The sequence below is a fragment of the Schistocerca gregaria genome, chromosome 11 (assembly GCF_023897955.1).
Source record: "Schistocerca gregaria isolate iqSchGreg1 chromosome 11, iqSchGreg1.2, whole genome shotgun sequence".
NCBI lineage: Eukaryota > Metazoa > Arthropoda > Insecta > Orthoptera > Acrididae > Schistocerca > Schistocerca gregaria.
This window is the reverse complement of record NC_064930.1, coordinates 111,934,908-111,962,716: the sequence shown is the minus strand read 5'-3', so window position 1 is coordinate 111,962,716 and position 27,809 is coordinate 111,934,908. Positions and strand designations below refer to the sequence as shown.

Below are 27,809 nucleotides of genomic sequence, written 5' to 3'. Positions count from 1 at the left end.
TTTTGTCAGCGCCATCTCCATGGCTGTGATGCATTTCCAGACACATGGTGATATGAGCTTTAATCCTTCCATTTCCAGTTAGGAATCTGTCTGTAGTTTGTTGGTTTTATTAATGTTCACCCTGTATATAGTTTCAAACAGCCTGCTTCATGTGCTGTGTCATCCTGCTCATCATTCACATTCATCACTTTCTTTTTTTAACAGTACTTACTTAATAAGTTTATCAATGTTTCTGTTGTAATTTCTACTTTGAATACCTGTTCCCTTTTCCTCATAGTATCTTGACTGAAGATAAGGACTAAGTTTGATAGGAAAAACCTTGCAGATGAAGTTTTTAATCAATGTCCACTTTTATTTTTTGTACATTTTATCAAACTTTGTTGACATTTGTAAATACAGCCATTAGTTTGTGTGTGTATCTCTAACTTGTTAAAAAATATCTTCATTTCTTGCCTTATCAATGTCTTGGTAGTCTTTCCTGTAAATATAAGAATGTTAATTCGTGGATACTACAAATTTTTTATTCAAACATTGCTTTCCAATGTTCATTATTAAAGATGACTGCAGTCATATACTGTTGGGAAAAGATTTCTAGAAGCAGATACAAGTGTGGCTCAAAAAGGTGCCATACAGATGCTAGAGACAGGAATCATTGTTGAGATCAAATCTATAATCAGGAATAAAGGAGAAACATCACTCTGGATTTGAGATAATGAATCAAATTGCTTATCAAGAATATCCTAGTAACACATGAGATTTGCAAATTTGAAAAGCTATAGAGAGAGAGAGAGAGAGAGAGAGAGAGAGAGAGAGAGAGAGAGTGAGTGAGTGAGTGTGTTTTGAGTCATAGATGCACAAGGGACACTAGAAATATATGCATTATTTGAGATTTTTTAAAAGGAACCAGGCAGTGTGCATTATTCAGGAATTGTGTTTAATGGCATAATACTGCTTGACTGTTTTTCAATGTTAAACTTGTTCTTGTAACTTCAAAATCAATCAGCTCCATGACAATGGACAAGCAGTTTACTACGTACATGTTTTGTGCTGTGTATATGTGGTTTGACATAAAATAAACAGGACTTGGGCCATGAGTTTGTGTTCTTATATGTGTGCATCAAAAAATGGTCATTTCCAAAGTAAGATCCATTCTTTCCTTCCACTGTTCAAACCATTAGTACTTATACTTATAAAGATTAATATTAACACAACAATCATGACACTTGACAATACGTAAGATAGAATCAGGTTAATCACGTGATATGGTAGTAGCCAGAGAACAATTTTAATGGTGAATATTGGCTAAAAATTCAAAGGCTTGTATTTTTATATTTAATTAAAATAAGGGTGGTATCAACTTTTGGCATTTGCAGTTATAAATATTTGTGTTTTATGGTACTGGCAAAATTATTTTTTCTTTTTTCTCTTTTGCCCCTTCCCTACTCATTTCATTTAACTCCTCGTCATAGTCTTTGCTGTCTCTGACATAATTATAGTGTCATCATTAAACCTTGAAAGATTTTATTTCTTCTCACTTAATGTTAATTATCTTTCCAAGTATCTCCTTGGTTTCTTTTACTGCTTGTTTGGTGTACAGATTGAATAACACCAGGGTTAGGCTATAACCCTGCCTCACACCATTCTCTATCTATCCCTTTCATGTCCATCAACTCTTCTAACTAAAATCTTGTTTCTGTAAGGTGTAGATACCTTTTTACTCCTTTTATTTTATCCTTGCTACCTTTAGTATTTCAAAGAGTGAATTCAGTGCACAAGCTTTCTCCAATTTTACAGAAAATATAATTATAATGTACCAGCTTAGCTGGATACCCAGAATTGCATGAGTATATATTTATTCCAAACTTCTGTCAGTCCATTTCCTTTTCCCCTCTCTGTACATCTTTTCCTGTCCTCCTCCCTATCCATCTCCTGTCCTCCTCCCTATCCATCTCCTGTCCTCTCCTTGTGCATCTGATCCTCCTCCCCCTCTCTCTGTCCACCTGGTTGCCCCTCCCCCTCTCACACCTCTGATTATCTGCTCCTCCGCCTATTACTGTCCATCACCTCCTTCCTACCTCTAAGTCCATCTCCTCTTACCCTCTCTAAGTTCATCCTCCCCTATCTTAAGTCCATCTCCTAACAACCCCTCCCCCTGAATTCAATCTCCCCCCCCCCCCTCTCTTTTAATCTCCTTCTTCCCATCTCTCTGTCCATATCCTCATCCTCCTCTCTCTTTCCACTCCTCACTATCTATGTCCATCTCGTCCTTCCCCCTACCTCTCTCTATCTCCTCCTCTCCACTTTATCCCCCACCACAATAGCAGGCAGGCGGTTCTTACCACCACAAGAAGTCTTCCCAGATACTAAGCACTATATGCACCAAGTGTGGTTGAAATTATTCCCGCAGTGTAGGAGGCTTTTTCCAGCAACTTTGTCATAGTATGCACATGTCATATATTTTCACTATATTTAACATATGTCACACATATTTGTACATATATTTCACCTGTATCTGTAGTGAATTTTGCCCTGCAGTTTCGTTTTCAAGCAGCTCAATGTTTATGATGTCATATCTCCTGAAGAATATGTCATAGAATGATATAATTTTGAAGGAGCATTTAGTGGTAAATTTTTATATTGTCTGCAAATTTTTTTGTGAATAGAGTTGGTAGTAAAGACATAATAAATTGCAACATCAGGCATGATGCGGCTGTTTTCTGCACATCTCTGTGTATATGACTTTATGTCTCATGAAGTATGTGTCGTACAGTGATATGATTTTGCAGGTACATTCGGTGGTATTTGCGAATACTGTATGCAGAATCTGTTATGAATAAATTTAGTGGTAAAAAACAAAAGAATTAAAATGTCATCCCTGATGCGGCAGTTTTACCACATGGCCAGCAGAAATGTAGTTAGCGATGAACTTCATTCCTTTCACCATTTTGTGGTGGTTGTGAGTGGGAAAAACTTTCATAAATATGTGAATTTATGTGTAAAGTTTGTTGAAAGACACTAAGTACTCTCATTCTGTTATGAAGGATGTGACTGTGTGGGAATTTACACGTCATGAGCTATGATTGTTTTTAGCCCACCCCCACCCCTTTGGTAGGTACATGGTGCTTACTCTCACATAAGTTAATTGCACTGTATCTGTAACCTTCTCACAAGTGTAAGCAATAAGTACACAAAGTTTTATGGCAATCGCACAAACGGCATGGCAGTACATAAAATATGAACAAACAAACATTGAATTTTATATAATATGCAGACTGTAGTAATAAATGAAAATTTATACCAAGTCCGCGTCTCCTGCTTATGAGACAGGTTCACTAACCACCATGCCATCCTGGCTCAGTGGCTTTACACAACTGTCTCCCTCCTCAATCCAAATTCCCATTCATGCCTCAGCCCTCTTGATGGTGGTTGTTGTTGTTGTGGTGGTGGTGGTCTTCAGTTCAGAGACTGGTTTGATGCAGCTCTCCATGCTACTCTATCCTGTGCAACATTTATCATCTCCGAATAACTACTGCGATCTACATCCTTCTGAATCTGTTTAGTGTATTCATGCCTTGGTCTCCCTATACAATTTTTAGCCTCCGCACTTCCCTCCAATACTAAGTTGTTAATCCCTTCCCGATCCCTTCTTCTAGTCAAGTTGTGCCACAAACTCCTTTTCTCCCCAATTCTATTCAATACCTCCTCATTAGTTCCGTGATCTACCCATCCAATCTTCAGCATTCTTCTGTAGCACCACATTTCAAAAGCTTCTATTCTCTTCTTGTCCAAACTATTTATCGTCCACATTTCACTTCCATACATGGCTACACTCCATACAAATACTTTCAGAAAAGACTTCCTGACTCTTAAATCTATAATCGATGTTTACAAATTTCTCTTCTTCAGAAACACTTTCCTTGCCATTGCCAGTCTACATTTTATATACTCTCTACTTCGACCATCATCAGTTATTTTGATGCCCAAATAACAAAACTCATCTGCTATGATAAGTGTCTCATATCCTAATCTAATTCCCTCTGCATCACCTGGTCTAATTCGTCTACATTCCATTGCCATCGCTTTGCTTTTGTTGTTCATCTTCCATCTTCCTTTCAAGACACTGTCCATTTCATTCAACTGCTCTTCCAGGTCCTTTGCTGTCTCTGACAGAATTACAATGTCATCGGCAAACCTCAAAGTTTTTATTTCTTCTCCATGGATTTTGATTCCTACTCCAATATTTTTTTTTTTTTTTTTTTTTTTTTTTCCCCTTTACTGCTTACTCCATATACAGATTGAATAACATCGGAGATAGGCTACAACCCCGTCTCACTCCCTTCTCAACCACTGCTTCTCTTTCCAAGTCCCTCAGCTCTTATAACTGCCATCTGGTTTCTATATAAATTGTAAATAGCCTTTCGCTCCCTGTGTTTTACCCCTGTCACCTTCAGAATTTGAAAGAGAGTATTCCAGTCTACATTGTCAAAAGCTTTCTTTAAGTCTATAAATGATAGAAATCAGTTTTAATCTGCCAGGAAGTTACATATCAGCGCACACTCCGCTGCAGAGTGAAAATCTCATTCTGGAGATAGAAATGTACGTTTTCCTTTCCTTAATGTATCTCCTAAGATAAGTTGTAGGGTCCGTGTTGCCTCACCTGTTCAAACATTTCAACGAAATCCAAGCTGATCTTCCCCAAGGTTGACTTGTACCATTTTTTCCATTCTTCTGTAAAAAATTCGTGTTAGTATTTTGCAGCCATGACTTATTAATCTGATAGTTCGGTAATTTTTACACCTGTCAACACTTGCTTTCTTTAGGATTGGAATTAATATATTCTTCTTGGAGTCTGAGGCTATTGCACCTGTCTCATACATTTTGTTCACCAGATGGTAGAGTTTTGTCAGGGCTGGCTCTGTCAAGACTATCAGCAGTTCTAATGGAAGGTTGTCTACTTCCAAGGCCTTGTTTCAACTTAGGTCTTTCTGTGCTCTGTCAAATTCTTCATGCAGTATCATATCTCCCATCTCATCCTCATCTATGTCCTCTTCCATTTCAATAATATTGCCCTGAAGTACATCACACTTGTATAGACCCTCTATATAATCCTTGCACCTTTCTGCCTTCCCTTTTTTGCTTAGACCTGGTTTTCCATCTTAGCTCTTGATATTTACACAAGAGGTGTTTATTCCTTTTTGCCTGCTTCATTTACTGCATTTTTATATTTTCTCCTTTCTTCAGTTAAATTCAATATCTCTTCTGTTACCCAAGGATTTCTACTAGCCCTCATCTTTTTACCTACTTGATCCTCTGCTGCATTCAATATTTCATCTCTCAAAGCTATCCATTCTTCTCATACTGTATTTTTCCCCCCGTTCTTTTCAATTGGTCCCTAACACTCTCTCTGAAACTCTCTTCAACCTATGGTTATCCAGGTCCCAACCAATAGATTGTAGTCAGAGTCCACATCTGCCCCTGGAAAAGTCTTACTTTTTAAAACCTGGTTCCTATATCTGTCTTATCATTATATAATCTATCTGAAACCTTCCAGTGTCTCCAGGCCTCTTCCACATTTGCAATCTTCTTTCGTGATTATTAAACCGAGTGTTAGCTATGATTAAGTTATGCTCTGTGCAGAATTCTACCAGGTGGCCTCCTCTTTCATTCCTTACCCCCAGTCCATATTTGCCTACCACTTGGTATTCCCCCTAAACTCAAACAGCATCACAGAGGTTCTCCAATTGTATTGGAATAGCACCTCAGCATCAAATGAAATGGAGGATCTTGCCTAAAACCCAAGTACTTTGATCAAATGAAGTGCTACATTTGATGTTGATGTGCTATTCCGATGCAGCTGCAGAGCCTCTGAGTTTAGGCGGACTGCCAAGTGGGCTAAGGCATGAATGGGTAATTTGGATCAATGAGGGAGACGTGCTAGGGTAATTTGTGCAGTTATGCAAAGCCACTGTGCTAAGCTGGCATAATGGTTAGCACATCTACCTAGTTAACAGGTCGCAGGTTCGAATCCTGCCTCGGGCATGGATGTGTGTGATGTCCTTAGGTTAGTTGGGTTTAAGTAGTTCTAAGTTCTAGGGGACTGATGACCACAGCAGTTGAGTCCCATAGTGCTCAGAGCCATTTGAACTAGTTAACAGGAGACCTGGGTTAGGTTCCTGGCTTTGGTACAAATTTTCACTTGTCACTTTGGTCTGCATATATACATCATAGATGTTTGAGACTGGAGAAGGTCTCTGGAACCATACAGCTTTATTTGCTATAAATATAAGTTCGACTTTCTCTAATCTGTCTTCGAAGGTAAGTCATTGGTCAGTATTGTCTCTCATGTTTCTACATTTCTCCAAAACCAAAACTAATTTTCCCTGAGACTGGCTTGTACCAGTTTTTTTTCCATTCTTCTGTAAATAAAGTGTGTCAGTAGTTTGCAACCATGACTTATTGAACTGCTGGTTCAGCAGTCTTCACACGTGCTTCTTTAATTCAGGTTATGTTCCCTGCCTTATATTGCACACTAGGTGGAATAGTTTTGCCACATCTGGTTCTCCCGAGGACATCGGTAATTATGGGGCTATGTCGTCTTGTCCAGGGGCCTTATTTTCACTTGGGCCTCTCACTTCTCTGTCAAGGTCTTCTCACAGTATCATATCTCTCATCTCATCTTCATTTACTTCTTCTTCCCTTTCTATAATATTATCTGTAATTTAATTTGCTTGTAGCCCTTCTACGTACTTCTTCCACCCTTCAGCTTTCCTTTCTTTACTTAGTACTGGGTTGTGTCGGAGTTCATAGTGCAGCTTCTCCTTTCCCCAAAAAGTTCTTTAATTTTCCTCTTGGTGGTGTCTATCTTTCTCCTCGTCATGCATGCTTCTACAGCCTTGCAGTTGTCATCGAACCATGCCTACTGAGCCAAATTGCACTTTCTGTAACACACTTTTAGATGTCTATATTCGCTTTCACCTGCTTCATTTTTATATTTCTTCCTCCTTTCATCAGTTGAATTGAGTGACTCGTGTGTTATCCAATAATTTCTATTGGGCCTTGTCTTTATATGTGTTTGATTGTGCTGCCTTCCCTTTTTCATCCCTCAAAGTTACACATTAATTTTCTGTTGTATTCTTTCCCTGTCTTGGTCAAACGTTACCTAACACTACTGAAACTCTGAACAGCCTGCAGTTCCATTAATTTATCCATGTCCAAAAATTTGAGTTTGAAAATTTACCAATGTGCCTTACAACCTCTGAGGGTGACCTTATAACTGATCCTAAGGCATATATTTCTGCAGCTCATGTTCTTGCGGTAGCATTCTCGCTTCCCGCGCACAGGGTCCCGGGTTCAATTCCTGGCGGGGTAAGGTATTTTCCCTGCCTCGAGATGACTAGGTGTTGTTGTGTCGTCTTCATGATCATCATCATCATCATCATCATAAATGAAAGTAAATCTAATCTAATCTAATCTATAGTCTTCGTCACTACTATTCAAGAGAATACCCGTGATTTCCTTGTGCGATAAATTGTGTCTTGACATGGCAAAGACTACATCCGTGAACGCTGTCGTCTCACCAGAAGCAAAAAGATGACGGGCCGAATGTCAGACTCGTAAGCGGAAAGGGCCAAGAGGAGGTGAAAACTATAGCTCTTTCCTACATTACAAAGAAAACCAGATAATGACATTGTTGTCAGAAATGCAGAAAACAATAAGTAGACGTTCTAATGCGTATGTTTACCTGCTCCCTAACTTGGGCGTATATGAATGCCATTAGCCATCTAGACTTTCCACCTGCCGGACATACCTGAATGCCAGTAGCTGCAAAAGGGTTAAAAAACATTTGTGATTGGAGAAAGGAAAGAAATATTTGTTACGAAATGGCTGGGAGTTGCGAAAGCCACAATTCGTGCCAGTTCGGCAAACTGAGAAACTTTGTGTCCTGCCTCCTTTTATCCCCACAAAGCCATGTTGTTCAAAAACATTTAATGTTTCATGTTTGTTTGTTGATGTTATGATGTGGAAGTCGTTAAACCTCTGCAAATAGTAGTTGTATCACACGTTTATTACCTTATAAATAAGTAATAAAACCTTTTTTATTTTAAATTCAGTGCATTAGTATTTGTAAAATGATTCTTTCATATAGCGTTCATTAAAAAATGACGACCATGCCACCTGGGACCTGTGGAATGGTACATTAGCTTATTTGTTTGAGTTACAAATATTAGTCATGTATTGTTGTTTTTCTGACATATTCTACATCCTGGAGGACCTCCTCACTACAGATCAATTGGAATGAAAGTAAATCTAATCTAATCATTCATCCCCATTATGGTCAGAGGAAGGCAATGGCGAACCATCTCCACTAGGACCTTGCCTAGTCGGCGGTGTGGATCTCTCGCATTGTCCCCTACACTCCTCGGAGTTTAAGACATCACCACCACCACCACCACCATCATCATCAAGGCTTATATAACCAATCTCATGAAGAATATAAATACTGGCCATGAAAGCCTGCATTGTTATTTTTATACGAAATTAACTGTGTCTCCATTTTTGAGTAATACACATGGTGACTTCTTTCACCCATCTCTAAAACGTTTGTTGCGGACACGTGTACTGGTGTCTAACATGTTATTTTGAAAAGAAACTATTATGGGACGCACACCCACATGTACCATCAGTACAATGCATCCTGTTCGTGGGGGGGAAAAGTTCTGTAATAGCAATTATCTGTAACATTTGTTGATGATCTGTACAAATGAGCTGGCTGGACTAAAGTCAATAACTAAAATAAAGTTTTATAATTTGTTCCCATGCTGTAATGACTGACATTTAATTAGATGTGCACCGCCTTTCAGGAGGGAGGGATGTGTGTGTGTGTGTGTGTGTGTGTGTGTGTGTGTGTGTGTGTGTGTGTGAGAGAGAGAGAGAGAGAGAGAGAGAGAGAGAGAGAGATGTGCACCCACTAGCACTGGCTGTCTCAAACAGAAACAGTATCCTCCAGTTTTCATTTTGCTGTTTACTTCCTTTATCTATTGACATAATGAGGCAGAATATGTTTGTATCACGTGCTTTTTTTGTTTTGTCTGTTCCCCCCGCTCGAACTTTAGCTTCAGTCCGACGGACCACAAGTTTGTGACTTGCTCTGACGATGGCACCCTCAGGATATGGGATTTCATGCGCTGCCATGAAGAGAGGATACTCCGAGGTACGTAGCCTGTTATTGAATATCAATCCACAACTTTGATTAAGCCTGACAGTTGTCTCCATGTTCCATTTATGTCTCGATATTGAAGAAGTAGTTGGAAAAGCAGTTTCTGAAGGATAGGCAGAGTGGAGACTAACAACCATAATAATAAATTCAAAGCATAGTAGAGGTCAAAAACTTTTCCTAGTAGCTGTAGGTAAGAAAATGCAAAGATGTGATACTAAGGCCATTAACTTGACAGCCAATTAGTCGTGAGCTTGCAGAAGTGTGCATTGGAGCCAACTTCCTGCATTTAATACCCGTTATGAACACAGTTACTTATTATGAGGGTCACTCAAAAAGAGATCCATAATATTTTTTTTCAAAACTCCAACTTTTGTTCTACATCTTTGCTATTCATGGATATCGTAGGAGCTCTCTTCCTGCTTGTGATCAAACTTAATTCAACTCGTTTCCCCAAGTCAGCCTGTTGTAACACTCTGTCAGGGTGGCTGGTGGATTTGAAGTTCGTCTGAATCAATCATTCAGAAGAGGTTGAAAAAGGTGTACAAAGATGATGCCGTAGATCACAGTATAGTCCGCCATTGGGCAAGCATATTATCTGGTGAAAGTGGGCACCTCAATACTAGGGACCATCTGTGCTGCAGCAGACGCCGAACACTGCACGGACTCCTGACAATGTAGTTTTGGCTGACAGATGCACAACAGTGAACAAACTGTTAGTCTGAATGAGAATACAAGAAGTGAGTGCGTGCAGAATATTGAGACAGTTGAAGTTGGAAAAGATTTGTGCCACGTAGAGTCCAAAAATATTGATGTATTACAAAGAAAAAGAGTATTAGTTTTGGAACATATGAGAATTCTGTAGATGAATTCCTTGCAAGAAACTGATGGAAGATGAAACCTAGTTGCATCGCTTTGAATGGGAGGTGAAAAGGCAACTGATGGAATGGCATTTATGCAAACTCACCTAAGGAGAAGAAATTCAAAACGCTGCCTTTGGCAGGAAAAGTTATGGATAATGATTTTTAATCAAAATGACTGTAGCTTGTGAATATAATGCCACATAGAGTCACTATTTAAGTCTGATGCATATGTGGCACTCCTTGAAAAGGTCCACACTCGAACTTCATACTCAAATGTGTCACGTTCGGCAATGTTGGCAGGAACACAACATTTTGCTATTGCTTAATGACACCCGGCCGCTTGTGAGTTAGAAAACCACCATAGAGATCACAAAGCTTGTATGTACAACACTGAAACATCCATCCTACCACCCTGAACTGACACCTTGTTATTACCACCTCTCTGGTAAATTGCAGGAATTCCTTCATTGAACGAGATTTGACAATGGTGACTCCTTGTGAAGGCTGCTAAATTCCGGCTCATATGTGCTGTTCCTGATTTCTACCACACAGGTGTACAGGACATAGTCCCACGATGGTGTAAGGCAGTTGAAAGGCACAGCAGTTATATGGAAACATGAAATTATATGTCTCTAGAATATATCAACATACTGTAAAAAAGTCCAAGTATGGCAAATAAATTGGATGTATGAAAATATATTGTTAATTTCTTTTGGAATAAGTAAAGTTCCGTGTTCGAGCCCTAAATGGACCAATCAGGACTGGCCAACCACAGCATCATCCTCTGCCAGTGGCATTATTGGATGCAGTGTAGAGGGGCACGTGGTCAGCACACTTGTGGTCATTGTCAGGTTTCTTGACAATGGTGCTGCTCCTGCTTAGTCAAATAGCTCCTCAGTTGGCCTCATGAGGCTGAAGTCTGCAGCTCGCAGTCGCGTTTTCGCTTCCCGAGCAGGGGGTCCCAGGTTCAGTTCCCGGCAGGATCAGAGATTTTCACCTACCCCGATATGACTGGGTGTTTGTGTTGTCCTCATTATTTCATCATCATTCATGCAAATGGCAAGACTGGACTCAGAAAAGCTTAATCCCTGACAGTCCCAGGAGTTGAACCTGAATCCACCACATGGCAGTAAGCTGCAATGACCACTCAGCTACAGAGGCAGACTTCTTTTGGAATGTCCCTCACAAATTACCTGAAGACAGTGGCTTCAACTGGACAGGCAAAGCTAAGGATGGCTAGTTGCATTAGATGGTATTCTCTGTGAGGTTTATTGGATAAAGCTTGGGTAAGGAACTATACTGAAAGTACCACAGTGCTGAAAATTTATTAAGTTAGTAAGCTGTACCACAGAAACAGGATTGCCATGTGGTACTGGAGGTGCAATGTTATCATAATTTTCAATATGATAGGGTCTGCAGGTGCAATGAATTTCTTAAATGGTTTCACAATGCCTCCATCTGCCAATGTCTTTACTTCATGTACGATTGTACACTTTCAGACTTAGGCGAGTTTCAAGTATCAAAACAGAAGCATTATACATTGGATCATTAGCGACACTTGTGATTTTGACATAGGAACAAGTCATATCTTTAGATATACTAGGCACATTACAACATACTTTACGGATGATCCTTTTATAGTACATTATGCCACGTACGTCCTTGCTCCTGTGACTGCATGTAACGGTCTTAAAATAAATTAGAAGGGTTTTTCAAACAGTGGAAAATCCAGGAGGAAATGTAACAATATTATGTTACTCAACCTGGGGACTGATGACCTCAGATGTTTAGTCCCATAGTGCCCAGAGCCATTTGAGCTTCTCACCATATAGTGGAGATGCTGAGTCACATATAGGCACAACAAAAAGACTTTCATTCTTAAAGCTTTCAGCGATTTGGCCTTTGTCAACAATATACGCACACAGATACACACTCAGGCAAATGCAACTCACACACGCCTGCAGTCCCAGGCAAGTGAAACCACACTGCGAGCAGCAGCACCAGTGCATGATGGGAGTGGCGACTGGGTGGGGGTAAGGAGGAGACTGGGAGGCTGGGATGGGGAGAGGGAGGGATAGTATTGTGGGGATGGTGGACAGTTAAGTGCTGCAGGTTAGATGGAGGGCAGGGGTGGGGGGATGGAAGCAGTGGAAGAAATAGAGAGAAGTAAATAAAACGACTGAGTGTGGTAGTGGAACGACAGCTGTGTAGTGCTGGAATTGGAGCAGGTAATGGACTGGATGGGTGAGGACAGTGACTAACAAAGGTTGAGGTCAGGAGGGTTATGGGAATGTAGGATGTATTGCAGGTAAAGTTCCCACCTGGGCAGTTGTGAAAAGCTGGTGTTGGTGGGAAGGATCCATATGGCACAGGCTGTGAAGCAGTCATTGAAATGAAAGATATCATCTTTGGCAGCATGTTCAGCAACAGGGTGGTCCACTTGTTCCTTGGCCACAGTTTGTTGGTGGCCATTCATGTGGACAGACAGCTTGCTGGTGGTCATGCCTACATAGAATGCAGCACAGTGGTTGCAGCTTAGCTTGTAGACCACATGACTGGTTTCACAGGTAGCCCTGCCTTTGATGGGATAGGTGGTGTTAGTGACCGGACTGGAGTGGGTGGTGGATGGGACAGGTCTTGCACCTAGGTCTATTACAGGAGTATGAGCCATGAGATAAGGGACGAGTATATTGTGTAGGTGTGGTGTAAGGTGGAATACCACTGTGGGAAGGATAATGGGCAGGATATTTCTCATTTCTGGGCATGACAAGAGGTAATCGAAACCCTGGCAGAGAATATAATTCAGTTGCTTCAGTCATGGGTGGTATTGAGTTACGAGGGGATTGCTCCTCTGTGGCTAGACGGTGGGACTTTGTGATGTGGTGGGAGACTGGAAAGATAAAACACGAGAGCTTTGTTTCTGTAGGGGGTTGAGAAGATAATTATGGTCAGTGAAGGCTTCAGTGAAACTCTCGGTATATTTTGAAAGGGACTGCTCATCACTGCAGATGTGACAACCACGGGTGGCTAGGCTGTACGAAAGGGACTTCTTGGTGTGGAATTGGAAGCAGCCGTCAAAGAGGAGGTATTGCTGATGATTAGTAGGTTTGATATGGATGGAGGTACTGATGTAATCATGTTTGAGGTGGAGTTCAACATCTAGGAAAGTGGCTTGTTGGGTTAAGTAGGACCAGGTGAAGCAAATGGGGAAGAAGGAGTTGAGGTTCTGGTGGAATGTGGATAGGGTATCCTCACATTCGATCCAGATGGCAAAGATGTCATCAATGAATGTGAAACAGATAAGGTGTTTAGGAGTCTGGGTTTTTAGGAAGGATTCCTCTAGGTGGCTCATGAATAGGTTGGCATAGGATGGTGCCATGCAAGTGCCCATAGCCGTACCCCAGATTTGTTTCTACTTCAAAGGAGAAGTAATTGTGGTTGAGGATATAGTTGGTCATGGCAACTAGGAAGGAGGTTGTTCGTTTGGAAACCATTAGGCAGTGGGAAAGGTAGTGTTCAATAGTGTAAGGCCATGGGCATTAGGAATGTTAGTGTACAGGGAGGTGGCATCAATAGTGAGGAGCAGGACACCATGTGGTAAAGGGACAGGAACTGTGGAAATATGGTGGAGGAAATGGCTGCTATCTTTTATGTAGGTGGATAGGTTCTGGGTAATAGGGTGAAGGAGTTGGTCTACAAGAGCAGAGATTCTCTCAGTGGGGGCACAGTATGCGGCAACAATGGGGCATCCTGGACGGTTAGGTTTATGGATTTTAGGAAGCACATAGAAGGTCGGAGTGCGGGGAGTGGTAGGGATGAGTAGAGAGATGGACTCCGGGAGAGGTTCTGGGATAGGCCTAAGGATTTGAGTAGTGACTGGAAATCCTGCTGGATTACTGGAATGGGGTCACTGTGGCAAAATTTGTAGGTGGAAGTATCTGACAGCTGGCAGAGTCCTTCCGCCATGTAATCCTTGCGGTTCAGAACAACAGTGGTGGAGCCTTTGTCTGCAGGTAGGATTATAAGGTCAGGATCAGTTTTTAGGTGGTGGATTGTGGTTTTAAGGTTAGTCTGCATGTTGAGGGATTTGGGGAATGATGGTGAGGCAAGGTTTGTGATTAAGAAATTCTAGAAAGTTAACAGAGGGTGGTTTGGGAGCAGTGAGGGTGGGTCACGATTGGATGGAGGAGTGAAATGAGTTAGGTAAGGTTCGTTATTGGTCTTTGGTTGAGTCCGATTGTTAGGGTTGGTGACAAAAAAGTGTTTCCACTGTAGATACCGGGAGAAGGAGAGAAGGTCTTTAACAAGTCCTTCATGGTTGAATTTGGGAGTGGGCAAAAGGGTGAGGCCTTTGGAAAAGACTGATATTTCTATGGGGCTAAGGCTTCTGGTTCTTTGAGGTTCGCCAGTGACATTGTAATTCTGTCAGAGACAGCAAAGGACTTGGAAGAGCAGTTGAATGGAGTGGATAGTGTCTTGAAAGGAGGGTATGAGATGAACATCAACAAAAGCAAAACAAGGATAATGGAATGTAGTCGAATTAAGTCGGGTGATGCTGAGGGAATTAGATTAAGAAATGAAACACTTAAAGTAGTAAAGGAATTTTGCTATTTGGGGAGCAAAATGACTGATGATGGTTGAAGTAGAGAGGGTATAAAATGTAGGTTGGCAATGGCAAGGAAGGCGTTTCTGAAGAAGAGAAATTTGTTAACAACGAGTATAGGTTTAAGTGTCAGGAAGTCATTTCTGAAAGTATTTGTATTGAGTGTAGCCATGTATGGAAGTGAAACATGGATGATACATAGTTTGGACAAGAAGAGAATAGAAGCTATCGAAATGTGGTGCTACAGAAGAATCCTGAAGATTAGATGGGTAGATCACATAACTAATGAGGAAGTATTGAATATGATTGGGGAGAAGAGAAGTTTGTGGCACAACTTGACCAGAAGAAGGGATCGGTTGGTAGGACATGTTCTGAGGCATCAAGGGATCACCAGTTTACTATAGGAGGGCAGCGCGGGTGGTAAAAATCGTAGAGGGAAACCAAGACATGAATAGACTAAACAGATTCAGAAGGATGTAGGTTGCAGTAGGTACTGGGAGATGAAGAAGCTTGCACAGGATAGAATAGCATGGAGGAGAGCTGCATCAAACCAGTCTATTGACTGAAGACCACAACAACAACAATAACAACGCAGCAACAGCGTAGTCAGACAAACCTGCACTGTTAAGACACACCCAAACACATTCACTAACTAGACACGTTTCTGTGCAGTGATTGCTGATTGCCTGTTATTTTCTGATCATAAGTTCACAGCTGTGCAGTTACGACCTAGATTAGCTTGGGAAATTTTGCTAGATTTCACGTGCTCTATACTAGTCTGACATTATCAAGTTGTCTTTCTTTATTTTGTATAAGAAGATAACAAGCAATGTGTGAAGGTCGGTACTGGTGGTATTCAGTGTACAATTCCTCAAAGATATCTCTTAGTCTGCCTGTGTCTTCTAAGAATTGTCAGTCACATTTTCTATTTAGTTTTGACAGACATTTAAATTTTGTTTTTATAGTGTGTAGATAGGACTGGCCATGGCATGCCAAATTGCATGTGAGCCTGATGTGCTGTTTGTGTGCAGTCCAATGCACAGCCTTCTTGGAAGTACTCAATACAAGGTGACATTTCATTTGGTATTGGGGTGCAGCATTTTTTGGTTGGCACAACTCTCTTCAGTTTTGCAAAACTGGTGTTGTCAGCTCTGCTTACTACCCTTCACTCTTTGTTTGTGGTATAAAGGAAGTTCGCAGGTCCCATGACTGCTTGCGCAAAAAGAAGAAGTCTATAAATCTGTCATCACAAGCTTTTGAAAATGATTGGGAATAACAGAAGAGAAGGACGAGAAGTCTCAATAATTGTTATGCAGTTGCATAATCAATGGTTATGGCAAATGTTATATGAAACAACATTACAGTACCGTACAAAAAGAATTTAAAGATTTAGTTGAGAATTATAGAGTAAAAAAATTTCTATGGTCAAAAGACTGGGTTCATTGTTCTGTACATTAAGAAGCATTTTGTGCTAAATCTGCAGGCGTTGAGCACATTAATAACTTGGTGGTGCTATAGTAAATTTTCTGAAGTCACATGCATTATGCCACTGTCAGTCACAGCTGTTTTCGATGGAACTGAACAAAGTTTACAATCTTAATATATTACTGTAAAGTACGTTGGTTACTGCCTGGAATGATTTTTTGATTTAAAAACAGACAATAGTTGAATTTACAGTGGGGAACAGAGAGCAGGAATGAAAATCTGAATATCCAGAATGGATTTCAGACCTTGCGTTTCAAGTGAACTTGACTGCGCACTGCCCAAAGTAAGACATTGCAAGGTGAAAAACAATTTATTTCTGATATGATGGGGAGAGATTTAAAAAGAAAATCTCCTTGTAGAAGGGACAAATTCTGACAAAGAACACAGTTCGTTGAACTCACCGACCATAAAGAAAATGTGAGGTTTAAGAATTCATTGTGGCCTTGAAGGAATTACTAGTTTCCTAAATGTTTTGAAGACACTCCTCTATCTTACCTGTTTTTAAGACTTGCTCGCCCTTCGAGTGGCCAGCATCCCTGTTTATGTGTGGATGGGATTGATTGATCTGCAGTGTAATTCACATTTTAAAAACAAATCCTTTTATGCTAAAAGTGTCCAGAATGTCTACATTGTTTTCCTTATGTAGAGTTTTCACATCTCCATAATGAGGCTGCATAAGTGATACAATAGTTTCACCAATGTATGTGTGTGAAAGACCTTTTTTCAATTATGAAATTAAATAAGTCATGAATACATGGCAAACAGAGTGAAAATCTCAGTGAAATTGTCCTTACACTGACAGTCTGTACCAGATAAAAATTAGATTATGTCTTTAGCATGCCAAAAATAATCAAATAATACTAAAAGTTTCTTTTATTTGTGATATATGTTGTAGAAAAATATAAAATCTGAAACCAAGACATACGCAGTGGGACTGCATAGGAATCTAAATGTGTCTCATTGACAGTTCCCTCCTCCTCTTCATGCTCAGACAGTGTGCTGTGGCGGCAGGGGAGTATGAATTGAAGTGAGATAGAGCTATGTAGCATGTGAGCCAGAGAATGACTTGCGACCTGAATTCTTCCTCAAACCTGATTTAGTTTGAGCTAGGTCGAGAAAATACAGCGTATGACGTGTTTCATGCAACTCCGAGGATCAACAGATAATCACAGTTGGTATTTTATGACAAAAAAGTTTTTTTATTTTTTTATTTCGTGGATGCATTCAATGGAGTAACCCAAAATTAACCTAATGAAACATTTGGTTGAATGATACTTATTAGTAGGATGTCGAAACATAAAAAACGATCATTACTTACCCAATAACTGAGTGGCACTCCCACATGGTAGTAGAAGACAGCCAGCACATTGAAACGAGAAGGGGCAAAGCCCATGAGGAACGCATGGCATCCAAATGTTTGGTGACCTTCCCTTTCTTTCAGACTTTTAAAAGTCTGTGAATGCCGCCAGTCAAAATGCATCATGGAATGCTTCATTTTCTGTGACTTCCAATTTCAATCACCTTTAACTCAATTACTCATGAATGTGTGAGTGGTCATTCGTTTCTCGAAGTAATTATATGGATTATTGATGTGTTGTGGAATTTGGAAGCTGTAATTCTCTTCCTCAACCTCCTCCTCCTTCCACTCCAAGTTATCACCTATCTCTCTTGTACAGCATGTTGTCATCAAATTTTGGAACATTTAGAGGAGATAAAAAGAACATTATAAAAATTTCACAGCTGCACCGTTTCCTCACTAGGTGTCCATGAAGATTTTTTGACACTAGTAATGATCAGTGACAGAGTTCAAACTGCCATGTGATGAATATTGTTATAGAGATGTTGCTTCCCATCCTTTTGGAAGGTATCCTTGCTGGAATACAGAACACACATTTGAGCTTCAGGAATATTTACATTTAAGTATAGATACCATTGGCAGAATTTGACGTGCTGGGGAAAACCATCAGCTGATGAGTCTGGTAACTTCTGATCCTTGAATGACACTTTGTATTCAAGTGATTCATGAGAAAAGGGTTCCGATGTAATTATGGACACATGAAGGGAATTAACCAAATTGCTTACAGACTACCAATAACAAATTGTTAAAGCAGAGACGGCCAGGTGCGGCAGATAGGCAACCAGCTACAACACTTTCAAGACGAGATTTTCGCCCATATGAACAAAAATTTATGATCATTTAGCATCCCAGGGTGTCCAAGAGAGCTACAACACCAAGGAAAAATCGCCTCTCGGCCTTTGGCAAGATCGATGTGTAGTTTTTTAATAGATAAGGAATAAGGATAACGAAGGGAACTTTATTTAATTTCTATAATAATGAGTCAGATCACCAATGAGTGTGATCTTTTTACAGTTGTCAACACCTTTCACCCACACTGAGACAGATTCCGATTCGTTTATTTTACGATGATTCCTGGTCCTGAGAACTAAAGGCATAGTCAACATGTAATATGATGAACCCTTATCTCTATTGTAAACTTCACAAATCTGAAATGTCCGATAAGTGATGACATCACGTGAATTGAAATTATCTAGCCCTCTTACTTTATCGACTTTTGGTCCACGTACAATAGCAACTGTGACCCAACTGTTACCGTGTTAATTCGTATCCTTGTTAGCGAGTAACAGCTGGGTCATCGTTGCTCTTGTACGTGGACCAAAAGTCGATAAAGTAAAAGGGCTAGATAATTTCAATTCACGTGATGTCATCACTTATCGGACATTTCAGATTTGTGAAGTTTACAACAGAGATAAGGGTTCATCATATTACATGTTGACTATGCCTTTAGTTCTCAGGACCAGGAATCATCATAAAATAAATGAATCGGAATCTGTCTCAGTGTGGGTGAAAGATGTTGACAACTATAAAAAGATGACACTCGTTGGTGATCTGACTTCATCATTATAGAAATTAAATGTAGTTCCCTTCCTTATTCTTATTCCTTATCTATTAAAAAAAAAAAAAAAAAAAAAAAAAAAAAAAAAAAAACTACACATTTATCTTGCCAAAAGCCGAGAAGCAATTCTTCTTGGTGTTGTAGCTCTCTGGGGCATCCTGTGATGTTAATGCTCATTAATATTTGTTCATATGGGAGTAAATCTCGTCTTGAAAGTGTTGTAGCTGGTTGCCTATCTGCCACGCCAGACCGTCTCTAGTTTTAAGAAGATGGCCGTTGCACTAAAATCAAAACTTCTGGTCAACACCCTTCCACTTCTGCTTCCACTGCGCCGCAGCCCAGAAGTTGTGGTTTGATAACTGGCAGTTACACAGGGTGTTACAAAAAGGTACGGCCAAACTTCCAGGAAACATTCCTCACACACAAATAAAGAAAAGATGTTATGTGGAAATGTGTCCGGAAATGCTTAATTTCCATGTTAGAGCTCATTTTAGTTTCGTCAGTATGTACTGTACTTCCTCGATGCACTGCCATGATTACATACGGGATACTCTACCTGTGCTGCTAGAACATGTGCCTTTACAAGTACGACACAACATGTGGTTCATTCGCGATGGAGCTCCTGCACATTTCAGTGGAAGTGTTCGTACGCTTCTCAACAACAGATTCGGTGACCGATGGATTGCTAGAGGCAGACCAATTCCATGGCCTCCACGCTCTCCTGACCTCAACCCTCTTGACTTTCATTTATGGGGCATTTGAAAGCTCTTGTCTACGCAACCCCAGTACCAAATGTAGAGAATCTTCGTGCTCGTATTGTGGACAGCTGTGATACAAAACGCCATTCTCCAGGGCTGCATCAGCGCATTAGGGATTCCGTGCGACGGAGGGTGGATGCGTGTATCCTCGCTAACGAAGGACATTTTGAACATTTCCTGTAACAAAGTGTTTGAAGTCACGCTGGTACGTTCTGTTGCTGTGTGTTTCCATTCCATGATTAATGTGATTTGAAGAGAAGTAATAAAATGAGCTCTTAACATGGAAAGTAAGTGTTTCCAGGCACATGTCCACATAACATATTTTCTTTATTTGTGTGTTAGGAATGTTTCCTGAAAGTTTGGCCGTACCTTTTTGTAACACCCTGTATAAGTAACGAATCTGGGAAGACAGCGTCACTTGTCGAGCAGCCGCACGTGCAGCAGCATCGAGATAGATTAGTTATGCCACGTTATTTTCAGAGGAGTAGGCATTCGTGTCTTACAGTTTTTAAAGCAATAGACAACATTTCTGTTACTACCAATAACATTTACCTCTCACCATGGACAGTGCATTGGCAGACGGTTTCATTTAACAACAGAGAGCAGTGGCGTTTGCATAGAGTTGTCAGTGCTAACATACAAGCAACACTGCATGCAATAACCACAGAAATCAATGTGGGACATATGACAAATGTATCCATGTGTGGAGAAATTTGTTATTAATGGGCCATGGTTGCAGATGACCAACACGAATGGCTTGGCTAACAGCTTGACATCACCTCAGTGCCTCTCCTGGGCTCATGACCATATCAGTTGGACCCCAGACGACTGTAAAACTATGGCCTGATCAGATGAGTCCCAATTTCAGTTGGTAAGAGCTGACAGTAAGGTTCGAGTGTGGTGCAGACTTCACAAAGCCACGGACCCAAGTTGTCAACAAGGCACTGTGCAAGCTGGTGGTGGCTCCTTAATGATGTGTGCTGCATCTACATAGAGTGGACGAGATGCTCTGGTTCAACTGAATTCATCATCAACTGTGAATGGTTATGTTTGGCTACCTGGATACCATTTGCTGTCATTCATCATGTGCCCATAAACTTTTGGAATTTTTATGGACGACAATGCATCATGTCACCATGCCACAACTTTTCGCAATTTGTTCCTACGGAAAATTTATGGGACATAATTGAGATATCAGTTCATGCACAAAATCCTGCACCGCCAACACTTTTGCAATTATGAACTGCTATTGAGGTATCATGGTTCAGTATTTATGCAGGGGATTTCCATTAATGACTTGTTGAGCCCATTGCTGCGCTACAACGGTCAGAAGGAAGTCCGACACATATTGCGAGGTATCCCACGACTTTTGACAAGCCTCTCTCTCTCTCTCTCTCTCTCTCTCTCTCTCTCTCTCTCTCTCTCTGCCTCTGTGTGTGTGCGTGTGTGTGTGTGTGTGTGAGGGAGGGAGATCACACTAAGTATGGTACTCACATTTGGGCAGCAATTTGCTGCATACAGCACTAGAGAGGAAAACAAAAAGAGAGAGTGTGAGGTTAGCTTAGGGGATAGACTGGAAGGAAGGAAATTTGCCATCTCTCCCAAAGGAATCATCCTGGCATTTGTGTTCAGTGATTTAGGAAAAAACCAGAAAAACTTAAATCTATATAACAGCACGGCGATTTTAACTGCGATTGTTCCAAATGCCATCCATTGTGCTAGCACTGCACCAATTTGGGTGGAAAATGAAGACTCGACAGTGACGGAGGTGACTGTTGGTGAAATAAATAAGCTTTACATGTATATGCCCTATACGGCAATTGACAGCGGAGGTTGACTAAGAGTAATTCCTAGAATATTGCAGATTCCCAAGTCTGTGACGTTGTTACATGGAATATTGTAAAAAATAAAACCAATTTCACAAGTTTTTAAAACTCCTTGCAGGAAAAGTCATAACCGGACATGGTAAACTGATTTCCGAACGCTGTTTTCTGGTTGGTTAAGTAACGTCCACAATCGAATCTAGAAATCTAGTTTTCCACTTACAAAATCGATTTTCGCTTCCAGCAAACAGTTTTTGAAAGAGCTTGAGTTTCCGGTTAGTGCTGTTTCTAAAATTTGTCGACTAATTTGATCGGAATAACTTTTCGTATGGTGAAGAAGAAGTGCAAATATTAGACTGCGCATGAAGCTGTTCACCTCTAATATTTAACCGAGAAACAATCATTGTGCTGACTACATCAAAAACCGGAACAGCTGATTTCCAGACGTGTTGTTTTACGGGTGTAGGAAATTCACATCAGGTCTTAACATGTGAGACAGCGATAAACGGTTTCCGAAATTCTGTTTTCGACGACCGGAAATCGTGTCGCGTATAAACGTCGTCTTAGTTGTTGCGTTTAGTCACGTTATAAGTACATTACTTTGGAACAGTACTTAGTATGTTTCTTGGATTTCCGATGGTCAAATACGGAAAAAGAATAATTTGCTACATCAAAATTGCACTGACATGTAAGTTACACGTACATCAAATAGGGACTAAATTAAAGAAACAAGTCATAATATTGCCTACCAATAAAAGATGATTGTCAACAATAATGCTGTAAATAAAACTAAATAACATCAATTCGTATTATAGCTCCTGAGTGTTAACTCCGGACGAATTTTTAATGCCATTTCCACAAATTTTCTGGAAGTTAAGCATTTTACTTATCATTATTCCACATGTGTATTGAGTTAATTGTGCCGTTTGGGGACAGATGGTTTTATGGTTTCACCTGCATATTATCAGTGTTTTAGTTAATATCGGGTATGTTACTGAAACAAATATTCGTGGTGTTGAGACAGTCGAATGAATTGTTAACTACGGGCTAGTCTCGCAGGATTTTAGGGCAAAGTCTGATCTTTCCTCATAGCGCCATAAGAGTGAGTGCCTGCACGTTTCGATATATCGATTTTCAGGATGTTATCGTCCTTTTGTGGATCCTTCATATTGATATGTAATTCGTCAAATACTGTGGTAGTTTTTAATTTCCATGTCAACATGAATGAAGAATAAAACTACACATTTTTATACATTGCTTGACGATTTTTCAAAGAATATTTAATGTACGATGGTATATTTTGTCACTCAAGACACACAACATAAAAACACACAGCAAGGAGGGCAGATACGAGATGGAATCAAAGGATTCGAAATGCTTTTGAACTGTTGACATATAGATGATACGTGTAAATTGAGAAATATGTATTGGATCACATTTTAAAAACCGTACGTCATGATTCACGGAGATTGAGCGTCCAAAGGTATATGCTGAAAAAATTGCGAGGAAGATTGTTTGGTCGACAACTAGGGACAGAGCTTAAAGCTTGAATTGGACAAGGACGGGGAAAGAGATCGATTTTGGATTTCCGGCATTTAGCTTGTGCGATTACTTCGAAACCCCTGAAATACCAGAACTGATAGCTAGACGGCGACAGGAAACATTCACCTTTTAAATCTGAGTCAAATGATTAATTCTCTTCGCGCAACGAGAAAAATTTGAAGCCGACCCTGATTGTTTTTCCCCGTTTACTATAGACTGCACACACCCACAAAACAGTTAAAAAACGTCGACTATTAAATGAAAGAAAGAAGTGCACTTTAAATCATATGCAATCAATTGAATACATTAGAAACAAATGATGTAGGAAGAACGGCATAACGTATCTCAGCGGTAAAAGTGCAGGCAACGTGTTAGAATGAACTTGCCATTTAACTGGTTAACAAGGTTTTCGCTGTTCTGGTAATTAGAATATTATTGTTTTCAACACATCAATTATGTAAAAAGTTTTTTTACACCCATCATTCCCAAAACTACAATTTAATACTGATAACGTAGAATAATCAGTGCCAGGCAGAACACTCAACACGTGAACTCAGAAATTTCGTTTGAAGTTTAACCTTTTTCTTCTTTTAATTGGTCATTTTGTGACGCCCTGCTTACAACCTAAAAGATTCTTTGACTTGACGTAACTCAATCTGAAAGCAGATATTAACATTTAATTTCCAGCCATCCCACAACATAGTGTCAGCACGAAACTCGGAAGTTTTGATATAATGAAGAGAGAGAAAGGGATGGACCTTAGTTTATTGGAAGAATGTACCAAGAAATTTGCACAATGCTAGACTGTCTAAACTCATAATAAAATACCCATTACATTTGTAATTTCTCTTACATTAGACTTATCACTTTAGTCTGCTTTAAGCCTGCAGACTGCTGAAAGAAAATGGAGTTGCAGTATTTTATCGTTCCTGATGACATGAAGTTCTACTGTAAGGATTAATAATGATGGCATCCTTTTAGTTAGAATAGTTCCTATTTGCATCTCAAGACTACTCAGGAGGATGTTTCGCTGGGAATAACAGTACTGGCACTCTATTGGTTAGATCTCTTAATCAGTTAGAGAAATTAAACTGGGAAATCGATAAGTTGAAGTTGAATAGTATGACAATTAGTGAAATGTGGGGGCAGGAAGAACATCACATATGGTCCTGTGAGTACAGCATTGTAGATACAAAATGTCTTTGGTAATGTAGGAGTAAGGCTACTAATGAATAAAAAGTAGGTAAGTTACTATGAATGGCATGGTGAATACACTATTTAAAGCTAAGATAGACATGAAGTCAAACACCCACCACAGTAGTAAAAATTTATATGCCTACTAAGATTAGTACTTGTACTTGATTAGATTAGTACTTGTTCCAGGCGATAGAATTGAAGGAATGTATGCTGAGATAAATTATGCCGATAGTTAAGGTAGAGAGAGATAGAGAGAGAGAACATTAGTTTTGATGAGAAATTGGAATTTGACAGTGGGAAAAAGGAAGAGAAGGATAATGTATGTTTTGTGAGGGGAGGAGGATGAAAAAGAAGGAAAGCCTTCTGGTAGAATTTTGCACAGAAATTAATTTAATCATTATAAAAATTTGTTTTGTGGATCATGAAAGGAGGCTGCATATCTGGGAGAGACTGAGATACACCAGAAGGTTTGAGATAGATTATATAATCGTAAGACAAGATTTTGAAACCAGATTTTAGATTCCTTATATTTCCAGCAGCAGATGTGAACTTGGGCCATAGTTTATTAATTATGAACTGGAGAATCTTGGGAGAAAGGAAGGAAATGGGACCTGGATAGACTGAAAGAACTAGAATTTGAAAGTTTTGAAGGCAGCATTAGGCAACAGTTGACTGAAGTATGGGAAAAAATATAGTAGAAGACGATGAGTAGCTATGAGGATGGAATAGTGAAGGCAACAGAGAATCAAATAGGCAAGAACTAGTAGAAACCTTGGATAACACACAGGATATTGAAATTAATTGACAAAAAGAGAAAACACAAAAATGAACAGTCCTAAAGGAATTTTTTAGTCAATTCTGACACTCTGGGACCCTGAGAACTACAGCACACCAGTTTCTTCCCACCGTTTTTCCAGATTGGAATTACACCTCTTCTGCAATGTCATTGATCCATCTCATTTATTGCCGCCCTCTTTTCCTTGTCCCTTTGAGGGAAAAAAATGGTTCTGAGCACTATGGGACTTAACATCTGAGGTCATCAGTTCCCTAGAACTTAGAACTACATAAACCTAACTAACCTAAGTACAAAACACACATCCATGCCCGAGGCAGGATTCGAACCTGCGACTGTAGCAATCATGCGGTTCCAGGTTGAAGAGCCTAGAACTGTTTTGTCCACACCGGCTGGCCTTTGAGGGAGACTCCATGGTATATAGCCACTGTGAAGAACCTTCTAAAGAAACAGAGATTACTGCATAATAGGCATAAAATAAAACATAGAGCATACATAGAGATATGCTGAATGCAACACATTTGGCTGTCAGGAGAGCGATGCTTGATGCCTTCAATGAATACTGCAGAAGAATATTGTCAAATGATACTTCACAGAACACAAAGAAATTCTGACTGTATGTAAAGGCTGTTAGTGGCGCAAAAGTTAATGTCCATTCCCTGGCGAATGAGACAGGAACTAAAATTGAGTGTAATGAAGCAAAAACTGAAATGCTTAGCTCCATTTTCATATGCCCCTTTACAAAGGAAAACACAGGAGAACTGCCCAATTTAATCCTTGTACCACCAAAATGATGAATGAAATAACTACTAATGTTAGAGGTGTTGAGAAGCAGCTGAAATTATTAAAATTGAACAAAGCTCCAGGGCCAGATGGAATTCTTATCAAATTCTGTACTGAATTTGCAGCTGAGTTACCCCCCCCCCCCCCCCCTCCCTTCTAATTATAATCTATCAAACAAAAAAAACTGTGCCCATTTCTTGAAAAAAAAAAAAAAAAGCGCAGGTAACACCTGTCCGCAAGATGGCTAGTAGAAGGGGACCACAAAACTGCCGTTCAGTATCCTTGCAATGGATGTCTTGTATAATCTTAGAGCTCATACATAATGGCGTATCTTGAACAGAATGACCTCCTCAATGCCAACCCTCATGGATCCCAAAAACATTATCATGTGGATCCCAACTTGCACGCTTCTCATGTGACATACTGAAAGCTTTAAATCAAGACAGTCACGTGTATGGAGTATTTCTTGATTTCTGAAAAACAGTTGACGCAGTACCATACCTACTCATATTGTCGAAAGTATTATCATATGTGGTATCAAGTCAATTTGTGACTGGATTGAGGACTTTTTGATATGGAGGACACAGCATGTTATCTTGGATGGAGAGTCATCATCAGATGTAGAAGTAACTTCAGGTATGCCCCAGAGAAGTGTATTCGGATACATGCTGTTTGCATTGTGTGTTAATGACGCCGCAAACTATATTAATCACTGCCTCAAACTTTTTGCATATGATGCAGTTATCAATGATGAACTACTATCTGAAAGAAGCTGCTTAAATACTCATTCAAGTCTTGATAATATTGCAAAGTGATGCAAAGATTGGCAACTTCTTTTAAATCCTCAGAAAAGTACAATTGTGCATTTCACAAAATGAAAAACCGTAGTATCCTATTACTATAATATCAGTGACTTACTATTGGAATAAGCCAGTTCATACAAATACCTGGGTGGAACACTTTGTAGAGTCATGGAATGGAATATTCACATAGATTCAGTTGTGGGTAAAGCAGATGGTAGACTTTGGTTTGTTGGTTTGGGAGGATATTAGGGAAGTGCAATCAGTCTATAAAGGATATTGCATGCAAATCACTCATGCAGATTGTTCTAGAATACTGCTCAAGTGTGTGGAACCCATACCAAATAGGACTATCAGGGGAAATTGAACATATACAAAGAAGGACAGCATGAATGTCCACAGGTTTATTTGATTCTTGGGTAAATATCACAGAGATACCAAAGCAACTGAGTTGGAATACTCTTGAAGATAGACATAAACTATCTCGAGAAAGCCTATTAACAAAGTTTCAATAACTGGCTTCAAATGATAAGTCTAGGAATGTACTACAATCCCCTACATATCACTCCCATAGGGATCGTGAGGATAAGATTAGAATATTTATCACATGCACAGAGGCATTCAATCAGTCATTCTTCCTACACTCCATATGTGAGTGGAACGAGAGGAAACCTTAATAACTGATACAATGGGATGTACCCTTTGCCATGCACCTTACAGTGACTTGCGCAGTATTAGATGTTGATGTAGAGGAGTATGCTATACAAAGATAAGTAGAAATAGATAAAGGTGAGATTGTGAGAATTAGAAGAGCAGTGAATGAAACAAGATCCCTGGAATAGCTTCCCTCAGAATTACTGAGATCCCTGGAAGAGGCAGCCATGACAAAACTATTCCATGTGATGTGCAAGATATATGACACTGGCAATATACCCTCATACTTCAATAAGAATGCAATAATTCTAATTCCGAAGAAGGCATGTGCTTATGAGCATGAATATTACTGAACTACCAGTTCAGTAACTCATGGTTA

General features: G+C 39.9%; 1 protein-coding gene across 2 annotated transcripts in view; it reads left to right on the top strand.

The window, feature by feature from the left end:
• LOC126295126 (pre-mRNA 3' end processing protein WDR33-like) overlaps positions 1 to 27,809 on the top strand; it is a 155,856-nt gene that overhangs the window by 65,210 nt on the left and 62,837 nt on the right. For both annotated transcript variants that reach the window (XM_049987397.1, XM_049987396.1), the window contains exon 5: positions 9,114 to 9,211. In XM_049987397.1, the coding sequence (XP_049843354.1) occupies positions 9,114 to 9,211 (98 nt within the window). The remainder of the gene's footprint in view (positions 1 to 9,113; positions 9,212 to 27,809) is intronic.